The sequence below is a fragment of the Danio aesculapii genome, chromosome 22, assembly GCF_903798145.1.
Source record: "Danio aesculapii chromosome 22, fDanAes4.1, whole genome shotgun sequence".
NCBI lineage: Eukaryota > Metazoa > Chordata > Actinopteri > Cypriniformes > Danionidae > Danio > Danio aesculapii.
Genome location: NC_079456.1, coordinates 21,971,904 through 21,993,653, shown reverse-complemented (window position 1 = coordinate 21,993,653; position 21,750 = coordinate 21,971,904). Strand labels below are relative to the sequence as shown.

Genomic DNA, 21,750 nt, shown 5'->3' with positions numbered 1-21,750 from the left:
AATGCTTGTTTGATCTCATTATTTAACATGGTAGCACTGCATAATTGCTATAACACTCACCGCCAAAAACAGCATGCAGTACATCCCGAAGGAGGAGTGACCAGAGTAGAAGGACAACCTACAATACACAAATCACATCCAGTTTCAATAGGAAATTCCCTGACATGTAACAGTTGTTAATATTTACTATTTCTGAGGTCCACTTACAATGTCACGAAGAATGTTGCAGCAAAAAACATGATTATTTAGATGCAATATGCTTATTTCCCTCTCACTAGAGCACACTGGCTGACTGGTGTATGACTGGCTGACACAACATGCAATTTTTTTTTAAGTTTCAAAAGACAGCTATATGGCCAAAGATGTAAACTTCTGCATCAAGCATGTACTGTATGACAGTCTATATCCTTCACTGATGCTGTGATTAAAATTAAAAACACAAAAACATATCAAATGATTGAGCACGAATTGCAATTAATTAATGAATTAACTAGGGATGCTCAAAATAACCGATTAACCGTTAACCGAAAGGGTGTGTTTGTAACCAATTAATGATATCAGTTAAACGATCAAAAAAGATTATTTTATATATTTAAGTTTGGCTGCATAAGGGACCGATCACAGCTTGAGCTTTTGAATGGTTTACTAACAGCCGCGAGTATTTTACGCACTGCTTATGCGCCCTGTGTGCCTCGCGGTTATGGGGTTGCGCGCGGTCTGCTCGCAATTAAAATTAAAGTCAACCCTGAGCAGTAAAAGCATATCAGCAGTGTCTTTTTCTTTCTTCAACCAAATGAAAGCAGAGGCGGGGTTTCCTTTGTAGTGACAGCAGTGTTTGTGTTATCAAGACGACTACAGAGAACTTTTGATGATGGAGGAGAGACTAGTGGTTGCTGTTTCAAGTTAGTCAGAGCTGTATTGACGTTACAAATCTTGAATATCATAATGTTATTAAGAATTACAATTATAACATCGACAGCAACAAAGCGCACAATATGGGTTAGCCGATTCAGACGTTTCCTAGTGACATAAAATAAAAAAAATAAAAAACACCACACTTCATTTTTCTTGTCAACAAAAAGGTGGTGAGGTACACCTTGCGTTTTTGGAACGAAAAGGTGCGTTTGGTGTGATCTGCCCTTAAATGTGCAACAAATATTTGTTAACTCCTGGGACAGTAACACGTGCAACCACACACGCCTACAGCACATTTGCCACAGCAGCAAAATGAGATAAGAATATTGCAGTTTGACACCAAAACGTTGCTGATGCTGATCGCCTCTGTCCTGAATCAGCGTCATTAACTCAACAAATAGGCGATACTTTTGATAATTTAGTGTACAACCAACAAACCTGTGTTCCATTTGGAATATTACAGTTATAATTCATTCTTATAGAATATAATTTTTTTAAATAGCCTAATCTACGAATCAAGCAAATCTAAAATGATTTTCTTGATTTTTGCATAATGATAACTTCGCACCAAATTGAGGCTTTCATTTTACAGCTTAGAAAACATGTAGGAAAATTAATGCAGTATCATATTTAAACAACAAAATTGTTATGTGTTATAGTAGCCTATACTTTACAAAGTCAACATATAAGCCTTAAGGTTCATTGTCATTGTCTTTCATCACACGCAGTGCGCACACATGAACCGCGAGTGAGACGGAGGAGACAAGTCATAATATATAATCTTTAAACGAATGACCTCTATTAAATGTTGACAGAGGTTTTGTGATTATAATAAGAACAGCAGCGGAGCATTAGTTAAATGCTTATTTTCTGTGGAGCGTTGGCTTTGAGGTAGCCTGATATTTTTATTTGAAGGAAGAAGAAAACCTGATTGGACAAACAGGCTACGCTGGTTCTTTAAAAGGATTCAGTCAGTGTTTTCGTTTTGTAATCTAAATTTGTCATTTAAGTGAAAAATATCTAGGGCAGGACTATTTATTTTATTCTTCTTATTTAGTTTATTCTTTATTTCTATGCTGTTGGAAACACTGTATGTGTCTGTTGTTATGCTCTGTATGCTGCTGTTCGCATGTTAAAATAAATCAGTATTTTAAAATGCAATATTTAATGTATCAGACACAAAATAGACACAATTATTATTTTTTTATTTAATAATAATTTATAATTAATCTGACCAGTTAACAGTTAATAATCAGTTAACAAGCGGGAGTTGTCGCTTGACGAAATTAACTGAAATGAGCACCCCTAGAATTAACCCATTAGCATTCATAGTGAGCTGTATTTACATTAATCTTGTGATATAAAAGTTGACTTTCATGACTCGGCCTTACACACAAGTGCTCTTCCTCATTAGCCTTACAGTGTATGGTTAAAAACTAGCCTAGAGAGCCATCTGCTGTTAAAAACTACGCTCGAAATCCATTTAGGAGAGAATAGCGATGTTTTACGAAATTCTCACAACTGATTTCTTGAACAATTTTTCGCCACAGCTTTATTACATAATGCGAGAAATGTAGCTAAACTGGCTGTAATGTAAAAGCAGGCTTTGATCTTCATCTAAGACAGGAGTGGGCAAACTCGGTCCTGGAGGGCCGGAGTCCTGCATAGTTTAGCTCTAACTCTAATCAAAAACACCTGAACATGCCAATCAGTGTCTTCAAGATCACTAGAAATCTATAAGCAGCTGTGTTTGATTAGAGTTGGAGCTAAACTGTGCAGGACACCGGCCCTCCAGGACCGAGTTTGCCCACCCCTGATCTAAGAGCTGGAGTTTAGCCAAACTTATGCACATTAAAGCAGCACATTTCACAACCTGTCATTTTTTGGCCAATTGGCTTCATTATAAAAGCTTTTTTTTTTTTTTTTTTTTAATCAAGGATGTTCAAGCTTACAGAATGCTTTTTATGATACATTGACCTCATTTTTATTTGTTAGTTCATGACCCCAGTGTTGAGGGAATTTACTTTTGAAAGTAATGCATTATTGGGTTACTCCCCAAAAAAGTAACTAGTTGCGTTACTTGGTTACTTTTTATGGTAATTAATACTTAACGTTACTTTTGAGTTACTTTTGCGTTACTTTTTCCTACTTGTCAAGCTTACTTGCTTGATCTCTTTCAGAACTTTTAGGGTTTTCTTTTTTTTAAATAAAGGAGCATAATGCACTGTATAACCTACATTCATTTACCTTTTTTCTTCAATGCAATATAAATAATGAGAATACTTCCATTCCAGAAATCTAAAGATGAAGCATCAAGCACGAGTGATTTACATGTTAAGTCAATGCAAAGACGCGAATAGACATCCTGCGGCGTGATTTGCGGAAGTTGATCGTTTTAAACATTTGATGCGATTAACGCAAGAATCGTTCGAGTTGAAAAATCTGAATTTCAGCAGACATTCGAGCCGCGTTAACCAATCAGGAGCTTTCTCTTGTAGGGCCGTGATTTTGACATGGTGTCTGTTGTTGGTGTGCCAAGGGGAAATCCTCTTGCAGTTCATCAATCTGGGCTGGGCTCAATCCGAAGCACCGCTGAAAGCCTTCATCATCCAGGTATAGTTTCAGGAGGAGCTGATGAAATCTAGTGGATTCAGACACGGTGCCGAACTAATATACACTGTTTTTCAGCCTTCCTAAGCACATAAAGCTACACAGCTACACTCACAATAATATCCACTCTTAATATGTTAGCCATTTAGCTTTGAAACTAGAGTCACCGGCCAGACAGAAGTCCTGCCCATTATTGGCATCTATTGTGAAGTGAATTTGACGTGCCAATGAAGCAGATTTGACGCGTAAACTCAAAATGTTCACACGTCTATTTACACAAGAATAGTGTGATGTATCCGCACGTACTGCATCTGGTGTGAATACAGCATAAAGCAGGTCGCACACCAGAAGCGCCATACATTTCAGAATTCTAAACATAGGTTTCTATCAGGGTACACACACCGGCGCCACAAGTCGGCGGCTGTCCATGGCGCCCAGCCACGACTCAGGACACTGTTCATTTCTCTGCCGCGCCACAGAGCACCATCTGATTAGTTTCATGTTAAATATCATGCGAATGTGCGCGTCTGGTGTGTGATACTTTTAACTCATGTGTGCCCCGTGTCGTGGCGCCGAGCGGCGCTTCCGGTGTGCGACCTGCTTAAGGCTCTGGCTTGCCATCATCATTTCTGTCTGTTCCCGCAGGGAGCAAATTCTCTCAGAGTGCATGGTTCAACATGTAATTTCACTTCAGCTATTTATTTTGTAAATGTGAATTAATTCAAAAAAAAAAAAAAAAAAAAAAAAAAACGAAAATATTATTACTTAATTTTTTTTAAAGCAATGTGTTACTTTACTCGTTACTTAGAAAAGTATTATTATTATTACGCAACTCGCATAATGCGTTACCCTCAACACTGCCCGACCCCTTTAAAAAAGTAGAAAGATGAATTCATACCGGGCTTCGGTCACATCTGCAGGGTTGCCAGTGCAGTTGTTCAAGTTCACGAATCCTTTGCAGACTTTGGGAGCACAAACTGCTAGGAAATTGGGGCGTGGCCGACCAATGGTGTACTTGGCCAGGTCAGTCAGTGATTGGCTGACAGCTCCTCCAAACAGGAATGCGCCCAACACTTTATAGATTGCCGACACATACTGATTAAAAGAGGAGTTGGAGTGGATTTTTTTGCTGTACACCAGATATGCTTCACCCGAGGATATCTAAAAGGAAAAGAAGAGGTAAGAGTTTAGTAGCAGAACTCTCTTAAGGAGTTTAGGAGCAGATATGGCCGTGTTGTTGTACTTTGCGGAGTCATGAAGGGACACTTTGTTGAGGTTCAGCATGTGACTGGTGTGGGATGATTATGAGGTCATGGGACGGCGGATGGAGATGAATGAATGAATCAATGAATGAGGGACTCACTATGAGGATGGTGCAGGTGATGGTGATTGCAGCCAGAGTCACATTAGTGATGGTGTCGGGTTTCACTGGGTAACCAATGCTCTCGTCCTGGCAGAAGATTCCTCGCTCATACGGATGAGATGCAATAGTCATAGCCACAAAGGGCAGAGACGCTGTACGGAAGACAATACAATTCTGTCATCAAATATTTAATTTTATTTTTAATCTTTTTAAATTTATTGTATTTGTTTTCTTATTTTGTGTGTTATAATTACATTAAGTATGAGATTTTGTTTTTGTCAAAACAATGTAAATGTTACAGGGACAGTTTCTATTTAAACCGGTCTTTCTTCTGTTGAACACAAAAAAATATAAATATGTTTTGAAAAATAAAAAAGGCTGGCAACCCACTAGATTCTACAGTAGTTTTTTCCAACTATGGAAGTCAATCACTACACTTCAAAATACATTTTGAGTTCAACATAAGAAAGAAAGTATTAAAGGTTTAAAACCACATGAGAAAGAATAAATGAGGTAATTTCCATATTTGAGTGAACTATCCCTTTAAACACATAGCCAAATAAATAAATAAATATACACACAGAAATAAATATTATTGTGGAGTTATAACAGTGAGCAATAGTTATAAAAACACGCTTAATTGTAGTTTGTGTAGTATGTATATGTATATTTATATATATATTTGTTTTAGAAACCACCTAAAATTACAAATAATGGCACATCTGATTAGTGATAAACATTTCGCAAAGTGGATAAGACTTCCACTCAAGTAATATTCTTCTCCTTGCTAATAAAGTAGTGAAGGCAATAACATGTTTCCTTTTATTTGTCAATGTTTTGTGTTCAGGTACATCTAAAATAGCTGTTTTCACATTAGGTTTTATGTCTAGATTAAACGTGCCATTTAATGTTTTTAAGCGTGTTTTTTATAACTATTGCTCAATAATATAATGTAGGTGAAATATTGTTTTGGAATTATAACATGGTACGTTTGTTACTGCCAGTAAGCATTTTATATAATCAAATACATAATTAGATATTCTATTAATATAATATATCATTCAAATATAACAAAGAAATTAAAATAAGTCAGAATATAATAACAGTAACTAAAAGTATACATTAACATTATATATGTTAAAATCTTGTAGTTACTGTCAAAGCCATTAAATACCAAACAAATAAGTGAAATAAATACAGAAGCGGTTTGACATTCATGACAGATGGTTTCATGAAACAGCCACCATTTTCATATAAGCTTGTTTTAATAACTCACAGAACACTGTCTGAATTCTGCTATGGAAGCAGCTTGTATTTATAGTACCTCTTTTTATTTTTCCTAAGAGTCACATGGAAACACATGTATCCCACAACTATGAGGAAGTCACCCGACCACACACTTTTAACCTAAAACACGTTGCGAGCCACACCATAAACACACACAGCCCAGACAGCCTCCCCACAATGCCTTGCTTGGTGGACTGGTGTGGATGGAGATGCACATGTGTGAATCAGCCACAGCGTGATCCTCTAATGAATGTAAAATGTCCTTGGGACTTTCGGAAATGGCCTTAAAAATAAATAAATAAATTAATTAATTAATAATAAAGAAATAATAATAAAAAAATAAAAATAAATAAAAAAATTAAAAGTAAAATAAAATAAAATCACATGATCAAAAACCTCAGCAACTAACGAGCAAAAATAGCAATTGTTTCCGGGTCCAACCACTCGATCAGATGCCAAAAGCAAACAAAAAACAAACGGTCCTATTGTATGCTCACGGTGTGCTGTAATACTATTGCAAATTGTGATTGTAATGCTTATATCCATGCCAAACATATGATGTTGTTTGGCACGCAACAACTGCAAAAGACTATATACTGTAAAAAGCATTATATACACTCACCGGCCACTTTATTAGGTACACCTGTCCAACTGCTCGTTAATGCACACTTCTAATCAGCCAATCACATGGCAGCAACTCAACTCCTTTAGGCATGTCAAAGCGATCTGCTGCAGTCTAAACAGAGCATCAGAATGGGGAAGAAAGGTGATTTAAGGGACCTGGCATGGTTGTTGGTGCCAGACGGGCTGGTCTGAGTATTTCAGAAACTGCTGATTGGGATTTTCATGCACAATCCTCTCTAGGGTTTACAGAGAATGGTCCGAAAAAGAGAAAATATTCAGCAAGCAGCAGTTTTTTGGCCGCAAATGCTTTGTTGGATAGCTGATAGAAAGGCAACAGTAGCTCAAATAACCACTCGTTATAACCGAAGTGTGCAGAAAAGCATCTCTGAATGCACAACACGTACAACCTTGAGGCCATCCGGCAGCAGAAGACCACACCAGGTGCCACTCCTGTCAGCTAAGAACGGTAAACTGAGGCTACAGTTCGCACAGCCTCACCAAAATTGGATAGTAGAAGATTGGAAAAACGTTGCCTAGTATGATGAGTCTCGATTTTTCCTGAATATTGTTACTGACCATGTCCATCCCTTTATGGCCACAGTGTGTACCCATCTTCTGATGGATATTTCCAGCAGAATAAGCCATGTCATGAAGCATGAATCATCTCTGACTGGTTTCTTGAACATGACAATCTGAAAAAAACAACAAAAAAAAAAAAAAACACAAATGGCCTCCACAGTCATCAGATCTCAATCCAATAGAGCACCTTTGGGATGTGGTGGAATGGGAGATTCGCATCAGGGATGTGCAGCCGACAAATCTGCAGCAACTGAGTGATGCTATCATGTCAATATGGACCAAAATCTCTGAGGAATATTCTGAAGGCAAAAGGGGGTCCAACCCGAAACTAGTACCTAATAAAGTGGCCGGTGAGTGTATTTTTTGCAGACCTATGTACTTGCATTATTCCAAACATTTCAAAGTATGTTTAAATCCAGAGAAAGAAGCAATTTTATCTAGTGATATTAAATCTTCTCATCAGTGATATCTGCAGAAGTCCCATATGATGTAATGAAGACTACAACTCCCATGATTCCACACTCAGTCATGACATCAAACTATCTTTTTGTTTGGTGTGAATATGCTGATAATAATTTTTGTAAATTACACAGTATTTGCACTGTACTATGAACTGTGTTTTACTGTAGGGCAGTTATGCAGTATGTTACTGTATTTTAAAGTTGCAGTGTGAAAATTACTGTATTTTATTATTTTTACTGTATATTTTATCTTAAATTACTAAATATTTTACAGTAAAGATATTTACACAATAAATAGTGCTGTGAATGTAAATACAGTATTTTTGCTGTAATTGCGAACTGCTGCCAGTAAGTTACTGTAGATTCCACAGGAAATTGTCAACAGTGTACTGTATGTGAAATGATACACTGTGGTCACTGTGATCCAGTTTTCAATTTAAATGAATAGAGACTCAGCAACAATTCTCCATACAATCACAACTTAAGCAGATAATAGCACATTGTTCTAGAAGTTTGCATATCTTTATGAACAGAACAGTGCTTTATGAATCTATGCATCTGTTTTCCATCCATGTTGCTATTTGTGGTAGTCTGTGAGTGTGAAAGACCTCGTTTCTTCTAGTAGATGTGAGTCAAGAATGTTAAATGAGATTGTGGATATTCTGGTTGACTGTGTTTGTCAAAATGTGGATGCTCCCACACAAATCCAGAACTGCTCAAGTGCTGTTTATACCACTGTGGTGTTACAATGTACTAGAACATCAGTGAGAGAGACAGAGGAGGCTGATATGTATTTAACTCTGGACTCGTCGTGTTGTTTTTCACACTTAAAAAGTTGTTGTTTTTTGACAATGTCCTCAGCTCACTAATATTGATACAGAGTTTATAATAATGTAGTCTAAAAAGTAATAAATGTTTATAGAGCACCATTCATTTGAATAAGTTCTTGCACCTTACACAGAATTATAGTAAGGCACACATATTTTTATAAATTTGTACCCAACAAAAAAAGCTTTCCTTTATTTTGCTTTCCACACACATATCTACACTACCTGACAAAAGTCTTGTCATACATCCCAGTTGTAAGAATAACAAATAATAACTTGAAGTCTAGTTGATCATTTGGCAAAGTGGCAGAAGGTGTATTCCTGAAAGCACAGAAGTTCAAGGTGCTCCAGGGGTGGCCAGCCCAGTTACCAGACATACACATTATTGAGCATGTCTGGGGTAGGATGAAGGAGGAGGCATTGAAGATAAATCTAAAGAATCTTGATGAACTCTGGAATGGCAATGAAAGTGTTCTTGCAGGACTCCCAGATGACTATTAATAAGTTATTTGAGTCATTGCAGAGATGTATAGATGCAGTCATACACAATATTAAATCTTTTTCCACTGCACCATGACTTTATATTCTATAATGTACAGTATTTCTGTTAAGCGACAAGACTTTTGTCTAAGAAAAGTCAGACCTTACTGTCCTAACTAAATAATTAAAAATCAAGGCTTAATTTTATTTTATTTTGGTAAAATAAGTGTAATCTAGAGGCCTTTGGCTTTCATCTGAGCCAATTCTGATACCAAATGATCAACTAGAAGTCAAGTTATTAATTGTTGTTCCTAAAACTTGGATTGGCAATGAGAATTTGTCAGGTAGTGTACATATTCTTTTTACAAAAGGGCATTTGCAAATGATCCTTTTGCTTTGTGCACTCTCAGAAATAAAGGTACGCTAGCTGTCACTGGGGTGGTACCTTTTCAAAAGGTACAAATTTGTACCTAAAGGGTCCATATTAATACCTCAAGGGTACATATTAGTACCTAAAAAGTACAAAAGTGTTCCTCTTAAAATCTTTAGGTACTAATATATACTTTTGAGGTACCAATATGGACCCTTTAAGTACAAATGTGTACCCTTTGAAAAGGTACCACCCCAGTGACAGCTAGCGTACCTTTATTTCGGAGTGTACCTCTCAAAAAGAGAAAAGTCCTTGATCATCATAATAAAATTGCTTTATTTTACACCAAACACAACAAACATGTTTTTCCCACACATTGTCTTTGCGTATATTGCAGCATAAAACATACAATTTATTGCCAGATGTATTTAGTTTTCTTTTGTTGTTGTTGTTGTTAAAGAAAACATTAGTACAATGTTTCAGAACTTCATAAATGCTCTAGCTCTAACCGATGAACAAAATAACAATAGTTGTTTTGGTTGTCAAATGCTTGCACGTTGCACTCACAATACACACAGGCCCTGTTTCAGAAAGGAGGTTCAGTAAAAACTCAGAGTATATTAACCCTGAAATCAGAGAAACTCTGGGTTTTCTCATTTCAAAATGGCAGGTTTGTCAAACTCGAGAAAGCAGGGTAAGTAAAGCCTGTTTCTGAAAGAGAGGTAACTTTAACTTAGAGTCAGTTACTGTGGTAACTTACTCTGTGAACCTAACCTGGTGAGGAGCAGGTTTTATTCTCTAAACTCTGAGTTTCTGTCGGTCTCCTCCCCTTTTTTTAAAGACGAAGCAGTATTTCTCCCTCAGCCTTAGTCATTGATTGTGTACATTTCAGTCACACAAAGAACAAAGTTACGAGAATGGCTTGTCCTTTTTTGGGAAAATTACAATTAGATTCAATGCCATAGTTTTAAGTTTTACTTTTGAAATTACTGCAAAAAATAAATAAATAAGCTTAAATTTACTGACCTTCGACAGGGACATGTACTGTAACATATTAATGGGATTATTACTCACTCTAAAAACTAATTTTTTAGTGCTGCTTACATTCTAAATGTCTAATCAACCTCTACCACTTGATCAAAGGCAGACACACAGGTACACTTTTAAATCTTTTAAAAACTCAATTTTAGAAATCTTTTCTTAAACTGATCAACGTGTGTAAAAGTGGGAACCTTAAATTAAACATTTCCACTGAACATTAAGTGAAGGTTATAGGCATTCTTGTTTTGTCAAATTTGTTGTAGAAAATATGCAGTAGCCTATTTTATGTAATTTAATACAATTACATCTGAAATAACTTCACAATTACAGCCAATTCCCTACTTTTTCAAGTGAAAAGTAAATAAACGTCACACATTACATAATTTTTTTTATTATACTTAAATATTGTAAATGTAAATTTATGCATTAACTTGAGCAGCTATGTTTTCCCACGCTAACGGTCTCTGTTTCACTGATGCAGTGGTGTTGCTTTTTTAATTATATGGTCATATTTGCAATAACTTCAAGTTCAGCTGGAAAAAAAATGCTGATATCTTTTTCAGACGTTGCCATGGTGACTCATAATATCTGCGCTCCATTGATAATGCCTTTTTATAGTCACGGTGTGCGCGCTTAAAGCTGTGGTCACACTGGACTTTTCTCCCCACAGACTTCCATTCATACGTACGCAAATGCATCAGACCGGAAACACAAGTTTGTGTGAAATCGCATCCCATTATTGCGCGAGACCAATCGAGGATCAAAACATGACCTCTCTGAACAGAAATTTAAAACATGGACCAATCGCTCGCTTTTTTTAATGTATAATCATCTTGTTTAATTCCACCCCTTTTCGCAGCGCCGTATGACAGAATTTTGCAAGCTCAAACTCTAGTGTGACTGCGGCATAACTCCGAATTAGACTACTCAGACTTGATTGACATAACTCAGATAAGCTGTTCTGAAACCGAAAACTCTCGGTAAGTTAAGTCAAGAGTTCAAGTTTAAATTTTGTGTTGGTTGAACCACCTTACTGAAACAGGTCCCCAGTGTTGTGACAAAATAGCATTTATATACTTTACTTTGAGTCCGTATGATAACGGTACAACTTTCAGGTAAACAAAATGCTGTTGTCATGCAAAAGGTTTTCTGTTTTTTGCTGAAAACCGTTGTGTAAACGTGTTTTTTTTTATCTAAAGGTAGAAATAGATTCATTATTCTGCATTTTGCCTTTATTTTGATAGTATCATTTAATTGTTTTGTATGTGATTATTAATAGCATCCTGTACATATATTCATTTATTGTAAATCTGTTCATAGCTAATACAACCTGTATATAATGTTCATAGTACATCCATCTGTAAATATTACCATAGTTTTTCTATAACTGCACTTTATATTATGTAACTTATACCTGTATCCTGCACTTGCTGCTATTGCACTGCTGGTTAGACCTAAACTGCATTTCGCTGCCTTGTACTTGTAAATGTGTAATGACAATAAAGTTGAATCTAATCTAATCTAATGTAGACAGGAAGTGTAGATGTAGAAGGGGGGGGGGACTGGGAAAGATCCAAACTATAGACTCAAACTTTGTCGACGCGATGCCCATTAGCTATCAACACAGACAGAATTGTACGTTCCTGTAATCCAAAACAGGTAATCATAGCTTGAATATGAGACACTATGAATCTTTGTATTGTCATGACACAAAGAGTAATAGAGTCACTTAAGAACAAATAAAAGGGTCTTTGTAGTGCAAAAACAAAGAATAATGGTGTTTAAAATGACACTGTATTTCCATACACTGTGTCTGGACAGTGACAATACACACACACTTCACACCTCAGAGTGGACGGTGATTAAAACCTGCCCAAAAACAACCATTACTTATAAACTGGATATTACTGAATCCTCAATTATGAAAGTTTAAACAATGATTCAAAATTATATTCAGGTCAAAAATCCAGGTCAAATTGCATCACAGCTCAAACTAATAAAGAGCTCAAACTCAATGAAACCATTAAATCAAACTCAGGACTCGAGATTCTCAAATGTGGCTAACTCTTCACTATTATTCTACAAGGGCCATCTTAAACATACACAAGCACATTAAGTGAAAGTAATATGCACATAAGCTGCCCACTGGAAAAAAAATACCATTCAACTACTAATAAATATTACTTTAGAGCAGTGTTTCCCAACCCCGTTCCTGGAGACACACCAACAGTACATATTTTGCATGTCTCCCTTGTCTGACCAATTAACTTCAGGTTTTGGAGTCTCTTCTAATGTTCTGATGAGTTGATTCAAGAGTGTTTGATTAGGAAGTGGTTGAAAATGTGCATTCTTGGTGTGCCTTTAGGATTAGGGTTGGGAAACACTGCTTTAGAGCACCTACAATATTGTAGTCCACTTTCTTATGCCTAACAAAAAGTATTTTTCCATATTTATTTATATAGCATGTTTGATGTTGAGCCTGGTTTACAGGTAGTGTTAGATGTGCCGAAGCACATTCAGTTGAAGCTGAAATAGTAATAGGTTGGCAAAACAGAACGGTATTGGTGCTCTGGAGTCTAAAAGGTTTCTCTTTAAACTTTCAGGAAACTGTACGTTGCTCAACATTGCACAAGCAAATCACTAATCAGAGGTGTTCACAGTCAGAATCCACTCTCCGCTAAAAACGCAGTGCAGTTATGTACACTAATGAATCTTCTTGTCACAAGAACATTAGAAGGTGTATTAGAAGGTGACAGGCTGTGCAAAAATAAATGGATTTAAATTGACAGTAATGACATCAAGACCCTTATATTGTGATAATATAAGTCTTTGCTGAGGCCAGCTTCCAGCCTCCGCCGCTGAGACTGCAGCTCTGCACAAGATGTTTGGCCAGCGGAGGAATTAAAATGGTCGTGCCCAACTGAATCTGGTTTCTCTCAAGGTTTTTTTTCTTTGCTTCGCCAATTAGTGAAGTTTTTTTCCCTCTCTGCTGTCGCCTCTGGCTTGCATGGTTTGGGATTGGTAGAGCTACGCATTGTTGGATTTGCTCTTCAGTATTTGGACTCTCAGTAGTGATTATTAAACCACACTGAACTGAGCTAAACTGAACTTAAACACTACAAACTGAACTACACTGTTCCAATTTACTGTGACCTTTAATGTGAAGCTGCTTTGACACATTCTGCATTGTATAAGCGCTATACAAATAAAGGTGAATTGAATTGAATAATGACAAGCTATTTGTGCAACTCCTCAATGAGTTACAGCTCTGCGTACTAAATGCACATGAAAATACCACACACTCATCGGCCACTTTATAAGGTACACCTGTCCAACTGCTCGTTAACGTGAATTTCTAATCAGTCAATAACATGGCAGCAACTCAATGCATTTAGACATGTAGACATTGTCAAGACGATCTGCTGCAGTTCAAACAGAGCATCAGAATGAGGAAGAATTTAAGTGACTGAACGTGGCATGGTTGTTGGTGCCAGATGGGCTGCACTGAGTATTTCAGAAACTGCTGATCTACTGGGATTTTCACGCACAACCATCTCTAGGGTTTACAGAGAATTATCAGAAGAGAGAAAATATTCAGTGAGGTCAAGAGGCCAGAGAAGAATGACCAGATTGGTTAGAGCTGATAGAAAGGCAACAGTAACTCAAATAACCACTCGTTACAACTGAGATATGCTGAAGAGCATCTCTGAACGCACAACACATCCAACATTGCGGCGGATGGGCTTCAGCAGCAGAAGACCACATTGGGTGCCACTCCTGCCAACTAAGAACATGAAAGGCTACAATTCACACAGGCTCACCAAAATTGGAAAATAGAAGATTGGAAAAATTGCTGCGACATTTAGATGATTGAGTCAAAATTTTGCGTCAACAACATGAAAGCATGGATCCATCCTGCCTTGTATCAACGGTTCAGGCTGGTGGTGGTGGTGTCATAGTGTGGGGCATATTTTGACAAATCTGCAGCAACTGCGTGATGCCATCATGTCAACATGGACCAAAATCTCTGAGGAATATTTCCAGCACCTTGTTGAATCTATGTCACGAAGGATTAAGGCAGTTCTGAAAGCAAAAGAGGGTCCAATCCAGTACTAGTAAGGTGTACCTAATAAAGTGGCCAGTGAGTGTATATAATAACATGCTTTTACTCCAAATTCACTACATTATTTTAATTTTCCAACTGCTTCCCATAACTGAGCAATTGAGTGTGGACAAAAGGCTAAAACACAGAAATAGATCTTAACACTTCTCAAATGAAAACATATTGAGTGGCCTGAGTGAAAGTGAAGCAGGTAGAGCTGTTATGATTAAGAACAGGATTAATGAGAATATTTATGAATCCATACATACTGAGGTAATGTATTCAAGACATTAGGATTCAATAACAAAGATGAGTTTTAAAAGATAAAACTATTTTAACTCGGATATACCTTTAACCAAGGGCGGAGATTTGCTCTTGACATTGGTGGGGAAGCGCAAGCAGTACGGCACAAATGATGTTTTACGCTTTTAACAACATGAATAAAGTACTTAACTATATAAAATAAACACTTAATAAGAATAACTATCACATCCCATGCTGCAAAAGTCAATTTAACAGATTTTACAGCAGTCAGGCTTTGAGGAGGTATGACTGTAGAGAAATTTAGAAAGGTGTGTGATGCAATTTAACTTGTTTTATCCCGATTCTTGTTTTTCATTATCACAGAGGCCTAAATCGAAACTGAATTCTGATTAAATGCCCAGCCTTGGTTAATTGTATTACGGTGAACCCGTATCGAACTTGACTTAGCGCACGTGTAGGTTACTAAGGGTTGACGGAGCATTATTTTATTTTGAAGTCGATTAAATTATTGGTAGGGACATTTCAGTAATTGATGGATATTGGTGGAGACACGTGGAACTGGGCATCTCTCAAATATCTTGTTCATTTTCAGAGGGCACCATAAAGTCTTTCCGACAGATTGTAGATCAATATAAAGTTCCACAATTAAAAGTATAAAGTATAAAAGTTAGACAAAGGAGAGCCGAGAACCAAAACAACAGAGATTGAACACCTTTTACTGAATCCATCTTGTTTAAAAGGATTGATGACATTTTGTCTACCAATTGCACGTCTGCCTGGCTAGGACTTAAGGATGATTGGGAGAAGGATGTTGGCCAAACTATTGAAGAGAATGGCTGAGACATTGTAAGTGATAATATATACCCGAAAATGTACCTCTCTTGGGATCCATGAGCTCAATTTAAAAATTTTTAATAGGATATATCTTACACCAATACATATTAAGTAAATGTTTGCCAATGCCACAGACTTGCGTTTTAAATGTAAAAAAACATAAAAGGTACATTCATTCATTGTTTTTGGGACTGTGACAAAATGTTGCCATTTTGGGAGAAAATACATGAAGTACTGGAAAATTCTCAAGCTAAATTTTGATATGACTTTGAAAAGATGCATTACAGTTATCTATTGTCCTGGTATATTTGGCTAAAAATGTATTTTGCTACTTTGGTCTCCATCTTTCAAAATGTGGACATCACAAATTGCTACATGACTACCATTAGAAAAACTTACCGATGACAAAAATAAAAAAATCTGACCGATTTTAGTCAATTTGGTCTCCCCTTTGGGAATACATAAAAGAGCTTTCTTAAATTAACACAGGACCCTTGTTATTCATTTACAAGTCTTGTTAAATCTCCTCCTAAATACTGCTCTAAAATGGTGTGATTGTACTTTATTTTTATTATAGGTGGGCATAGATTAATTTTTTAAATCTAGATTTTGAAATTAATCTAGATGAATCTAGAATAAAATGGCTCATTTGAATTCTGTCGAAGGCATTCAGAATGTGTGTGCTACCCAAATAATAAGTCTTTGAGAACGGGTTTCTCGAGCCAGGTGACGCATTAGACCAGGGGCTCATCGCCTATTTCCAAAATGCATCACAAACTGCTTGAGAAACTGTTCTACTATGATAATTGGTGATGAAAATAAATGATGTTCAATAAGATGTACTTGTGTTTACTAACTGTTTATTCAGTTAAACATGAATTATGAACTGTAGGCCTACATAAGCTCCAAACAGCGATTTCATACTTGCTTTTGATGTACGTACATACAGAAAACGCTGCTTCTCAATGCCAAGTTCACAGAGCCCTGACGGTGTGTCAAAAATTGCATGTTTACATGGACAACAACACTTTAATACGATTAAAACAATACTCTGATTAAGAGTTTACCATGTAAATAGAGAATTTTGATTACCTTAATGCGACTAAAGTCATAACTGAACAGAAATGGAATTAAGACATGTGGAGTATGCAGATATTAGTGGCATTACTGAAGTAAACACTGCAATCAAACTATTACCGTCATGTAGGTCTTGGATCTTGTCGGAAAATATGGCAGTGTTAGTAAAGACACACTGTTAGTAAAGGACCGCACACAAAACACGCGCGCACAGACGCCGTGAAATGCGGAAGTTTTTTTTTTTTTCTTCCGTTTGCCGTACGTTATTACATTCCATAACACTCTCACCAGTCCTTACCCCTTATTTGCGTCTAATACCCCAGTTTGTCACGACGGCATGACTGAAACATGAGTTAAATTGAAACGGCCGATTCTGCAGCTAAAGTCAGGCATCCTGCTGGTTTTGATTCAGATGGGCACTTTGTTTGTCAGACGGCTCACCGGTCAGGTATACATCCGCGCTAATGTAATAGACCCAGCTCCCAACCCAACTTTGAGAATAGATTAACAGCGATATTTTTTTTATCGCGCGATAAGAGTCTCGCGTTAACGCAGCCATTAACGCCGATAACGGCCCAGCACTAATTTTATCTATTTATTTACATTTCTTTTATATTAATTTCTTCGTTATTTTCCATTTTAAGACTACACTCTGTAAAACATTTATACATTTTGATGTTAATATTTTGTGAATGTGGGCATACAATAAAAAAAAAAAAATTTAATAAAAGATAAAACTAGATCGTTATTTGGACTTAAAGATGAAACAAAAGGGATCCTGGTGGGAAAACAAGTTGAATAGTTCATGACCTTAAATATTCACCAGCTAACTAGTTAAAATAACTAGTTTACTGTATTGAATACCCTATTTTTCCATGAACAATGCAAGAAAAAGCAACTTTCCCTCAGGCCATACAGACAATCCTGTTGAGGGAGACCCCAACAATGCCTAATATTTTAGCACTCCATTGAGAATGACACTTTTCGCATCTGGAGCTGAGCTTGGATGGTCCTTTCTGTGTGTTCGCCAGCTGCAAACCCTCCAAACACATCAAAATAAATGACTAATAAAACACTTTTCCTTTTAACTCTCCAGACTTCAACTCCTGAGACATGTTGGAAACAAAAAAGATAGGCAAGACTGCAAAAAAAAAAAAAAAAAGGCTTGTGTTATGCGCACATTTTTATGGTCAAAGGAAAAATGGAAAATCTCACCCAGAGGAGTAGTTTTTTATTTTTATTTCAAGCTGTCATTGATTAATGCCAAACATAATTAAAACACCTGGAAATCTGAAGAAGAGAGTCTAAAATCTGTCAGCTTTACATTTAAAAAAGACTAGCGGTATATTCTGCCAGCCGCCAGTGAAATCCATCAGTATTGCTCATGATGTATTTTCCAGACTTTGTGTCCAAGAAATTAAGTCAGTGTAAAGGTACATTAAAAGTGGTCAGCGTGGAAGAGCTTCAAACGGCTGCAGTTCAAAGCTTCGGTTGGCAGGTGCGAGCTTGGCGGCCATTTTAATTACGCAAAGAAACAGGACTGCAGGGACAGAAGTGGCACTTATAAGTGAGAGGGTGAGATGTGCTGGAAGAAAGTCATATTTGACACCCAGCGCACTGCAAAAACTGAGGCTGTACTGCTGAAAAAAGAACCTCGTCTCGACTGCCTCCAGCCGTCAACCTTCAACCATTCCCTGAAACAAATTACTTCCATTTGAAGGTACAGGAAGTGAAATTTCCTGTTTAACATTAAGGGTCCTCATTTTGGAATGAGCTCTTTTTTTTACGAGTCCACTGACCTTTTTTTTTTTTTTACACTAAATGCAAGAAAGAGCAATGTAGATCTGAGTGAGTACAAAATTTACCCCCAAAAGTTATTTGTCATTCACTTAAGAGTTTTTGAAATGCCTTGGAAATAACATTTTCCAAAATGCAGAAACGTGCTGACAGAAATGCAGAATTAACTTGCTAAAAATAAAAATAATAATAGAATTTCCAATGTAGTCCTAAATGTGATGGAATTTGATTTAGTCAACTTAAATTTCCTTGGTATTCCGTGTTATACCTCAAATTGCATTTTAATGATGGGATTCCATGATTCTGTCTTTGTTTTATCACTGCTAATCGGTCGACGATTGACAATTGTAATGCGGACCGAGGGAGTGGTGCGGTGTTGATTCGTAGGTTGCTAGGCGACCATCAACCATTTTCTCAGAGGATGCCTAGCTGACAAAACATTGCTGTCACTCTGATACAAGCTTTATTTATGGAGACAATTACAAAGCACTGCAGTGTTTGGGTGTTCTGTGTTTGTCTGTGTTAGTCTACAGAAATGTGTATATTCCCTACAAGGTGAAGCTGATTGGTCAATTCTTGTCATATGACTCGCGGTGTGCTCGTGACATTCATTCAACTGGGTGCGACTGGACGAAGCAAGCACGCAAGCCGTACACCTCCACTGGAAATAACGAACTTGCGCAAACTCTAGAAAAGACGCGATATGCAAGCGGCCCCTCAAAGGCCGCCATCATTTGCTATCTCCAGCAGTTGATCTTCTTGCACAGACATGGTGGATTCACCTGATTTGTTGACAAATGGGTTGCGGATCCATTCCTTGGCAGTTCGCAGGTCCTTCACTGGGCCTTTTTCGCCTTAGCAAAAAAACTTTCCAAAGACGTGGGTTTCTGACCCATTTTGTTGCTTATGGGTTAATTTTGGCACGCAAGTGACCGAGATGTAACAGGAGAAATATTCAAAATACAAGATTTTTCAAAATAAAAGATCATTCAGACTCAGATAATAAATAAAATGAAAGTAATTAATGATTTCTTGTGAGACCTGGTATCAGTTGATCCATGAAACTGTACCTGTCCACGGCCCGGTGGTTGAGGACCACTGGTATAAATCATACATTGTAAAAAATGCTGGGTTCCACACAAATCCCTCATGTTGTACCAACACAAATTTAAATTAAAACTTAGTTAAGTTTGTAAGTTACAAATTTAAGTTAACTTAATCATTTGTACAAATGTAAGTGGATTGAACATAAAACAATTAAGTTGTCCCAAAAACACCTTGAAGAATTGTGTTGTATCAACTCATTTTAAATAAGTAGTTTGAACAAGTAGCAAGTCATTTTTTTGAGTGTAGGGCACTAAATACATCTAAAGGGAGCATTGGCCACCATTTAATTTCATTGTATGTGAAAAAAAAACAGCAAAAACATTCTGCTTATATATATATATGAATAAAAATAAACTGATGGCCATTGCAGTATTTCAGAACTGCAAAACTGTTGACTAAACTAAAAAGACAAGTAGACAATTAGAGTTGGTGTTTGCTTAAGAAACGAAGGACATTTTTGTTGTCCTTTTACCCATTCCACAGTTAAAAAGAAGCTTGCCACTCCTATCGACTCCACCTTGTTCATTCACAAATTCTTTTTTGGAGCATCTTCTCTCTCCTTCACAAACACTATAAATGGAAAGGGAAAATGCAGTGTTGCTTTATTTGGTTCAAGCTGCAGTTACAGTATGTGGGATAATTAAGGGCAATCTTTGCTTGAAACGGTTTACGCTTCCCCTCACATCACTGGAGGAACTACAGAGCTATTCTTGGACCACAGTTCCTCCCACAAAAATATTACCATAATTTACTCACACCCAAATGGATATAAAATACTGTGAAATTCTTCTTGTGAACACAAAACAAAATATTCTGAAGAATGTTTGAAAAAAGCCTCCATACCTCCATAGTACAGTAAAAAAAAAAAATACTATGGAAGTCAATAGCCGCTTTTTACAAACATTCTTCGCAATATGTTGTTTTGTGTTCAACAAAAGAAAGAAACTTAAACAGGTTTGAGGAAGTGGAGTAAATTATACAAGCATTTTGAGCTACATTTGCATTTTTAAGAGCTGGTAGCTTTGCTGAGGTAAGGCATCTAAATTTCCAACCTGATCAAAACTTTGCCGAAAAATTGCTTATTGTCTGAATGATGGTCTGTACCTTGTAGTATACTTCTCTCAGTGTAAATCCCTGGTCTTTTTGCGGTGAAATATTTACTAAAAATAAAATACTAAAGTTTCAAGTATAGATTTCCCATTGGTATGAAGAAGTTGGCTCAAAGAAATGTATTTCTGAGGACATTTAGCTCATACATTTACAGTAAATCTAAATTGCTCTGTTTGCAGTTTCAAGGACATACAAGTTGGTGCATTTCCAATGGCAGAGGACTTGAGAATAAGAAAACCCTAGCGGAAAATCCAGTCATTTTATAAATCTTGTTTTTGGTTTTGTCCAGACCACAGCCAGTGAGGGAGTAGCCCGATTTCTAAGGGCCAGCTTTAACCTTCACCCTCACATTGGTTCACCACCTTTCATTATCAAATACACCCTATAACTTTAATTGACAGGTTGGGTTCTAATATGTGCAGTATATTTGTTTTTACTCCTGTATTATCAAAAGGAGATTTTGGAAAGCAGCAGCCATTGACTTTCATAGTATTTTTTCCTATTATGGATGTAAGTGGCTGCTTTTTTAACATTCCTCAAAATATCTTCTTTTGTGTTCAACATAACAAATCTATAAAGGTTTAAAACCAACTGAGAGTGAGTAACAGAGGACATTTTTATTTTTGGGTGTGCTATCTCTTTAAGAACACGCCTGACCTTGCCAGTTGATCTTTTGTGCATTCCATGAGACTTTGTTAGCACTCAAGTTGTTTCAACTCCTTGTCTCAATTGATTTTATTCATCAAATGAAAAATCTCTCTTGTATTTGTCATCTGATCTGACAACCATAATTCAGTTTTTTTAAATACAAATTATTCTTAAACAGGCGTAATAAGGTCTACTTTTATGATGGATGGATGGATGGATGTTAGAATTGTTGGAACTTCCAAAAACTCGGGCAC

General features: G+C 36.8%; 1 protein-coding gene across 1 annotated transcript in view; it reads right to left on the bottom strand.

The window, feature by feature from the left end:
• Positions 1-21,750, bottom strand: part of plpp2b (phospholipid phosphatase 2b) — a 38,343-nt gene that overhangs the window by 5,504 nt on the left and 11,089 nt on the right. The window contains exons 2-4 of the mRNA XM_056448183.1: positions 4,889-5,040; positions 4,424-4,686; positions 61-118 (exon numbers count right to left, since the gene is read on the bottom strand). Of these exons, the coding sequence (XP_056304158.1) occupies positions 61-118; positions 4,424-4,686; positions 4,889-5,040 (473 nt within the window). The remainder of the gene's footprint in view (positions 1-60; positions 119-4,423; positions 4,687-4,888; positions 5,041-21,750) is intronic.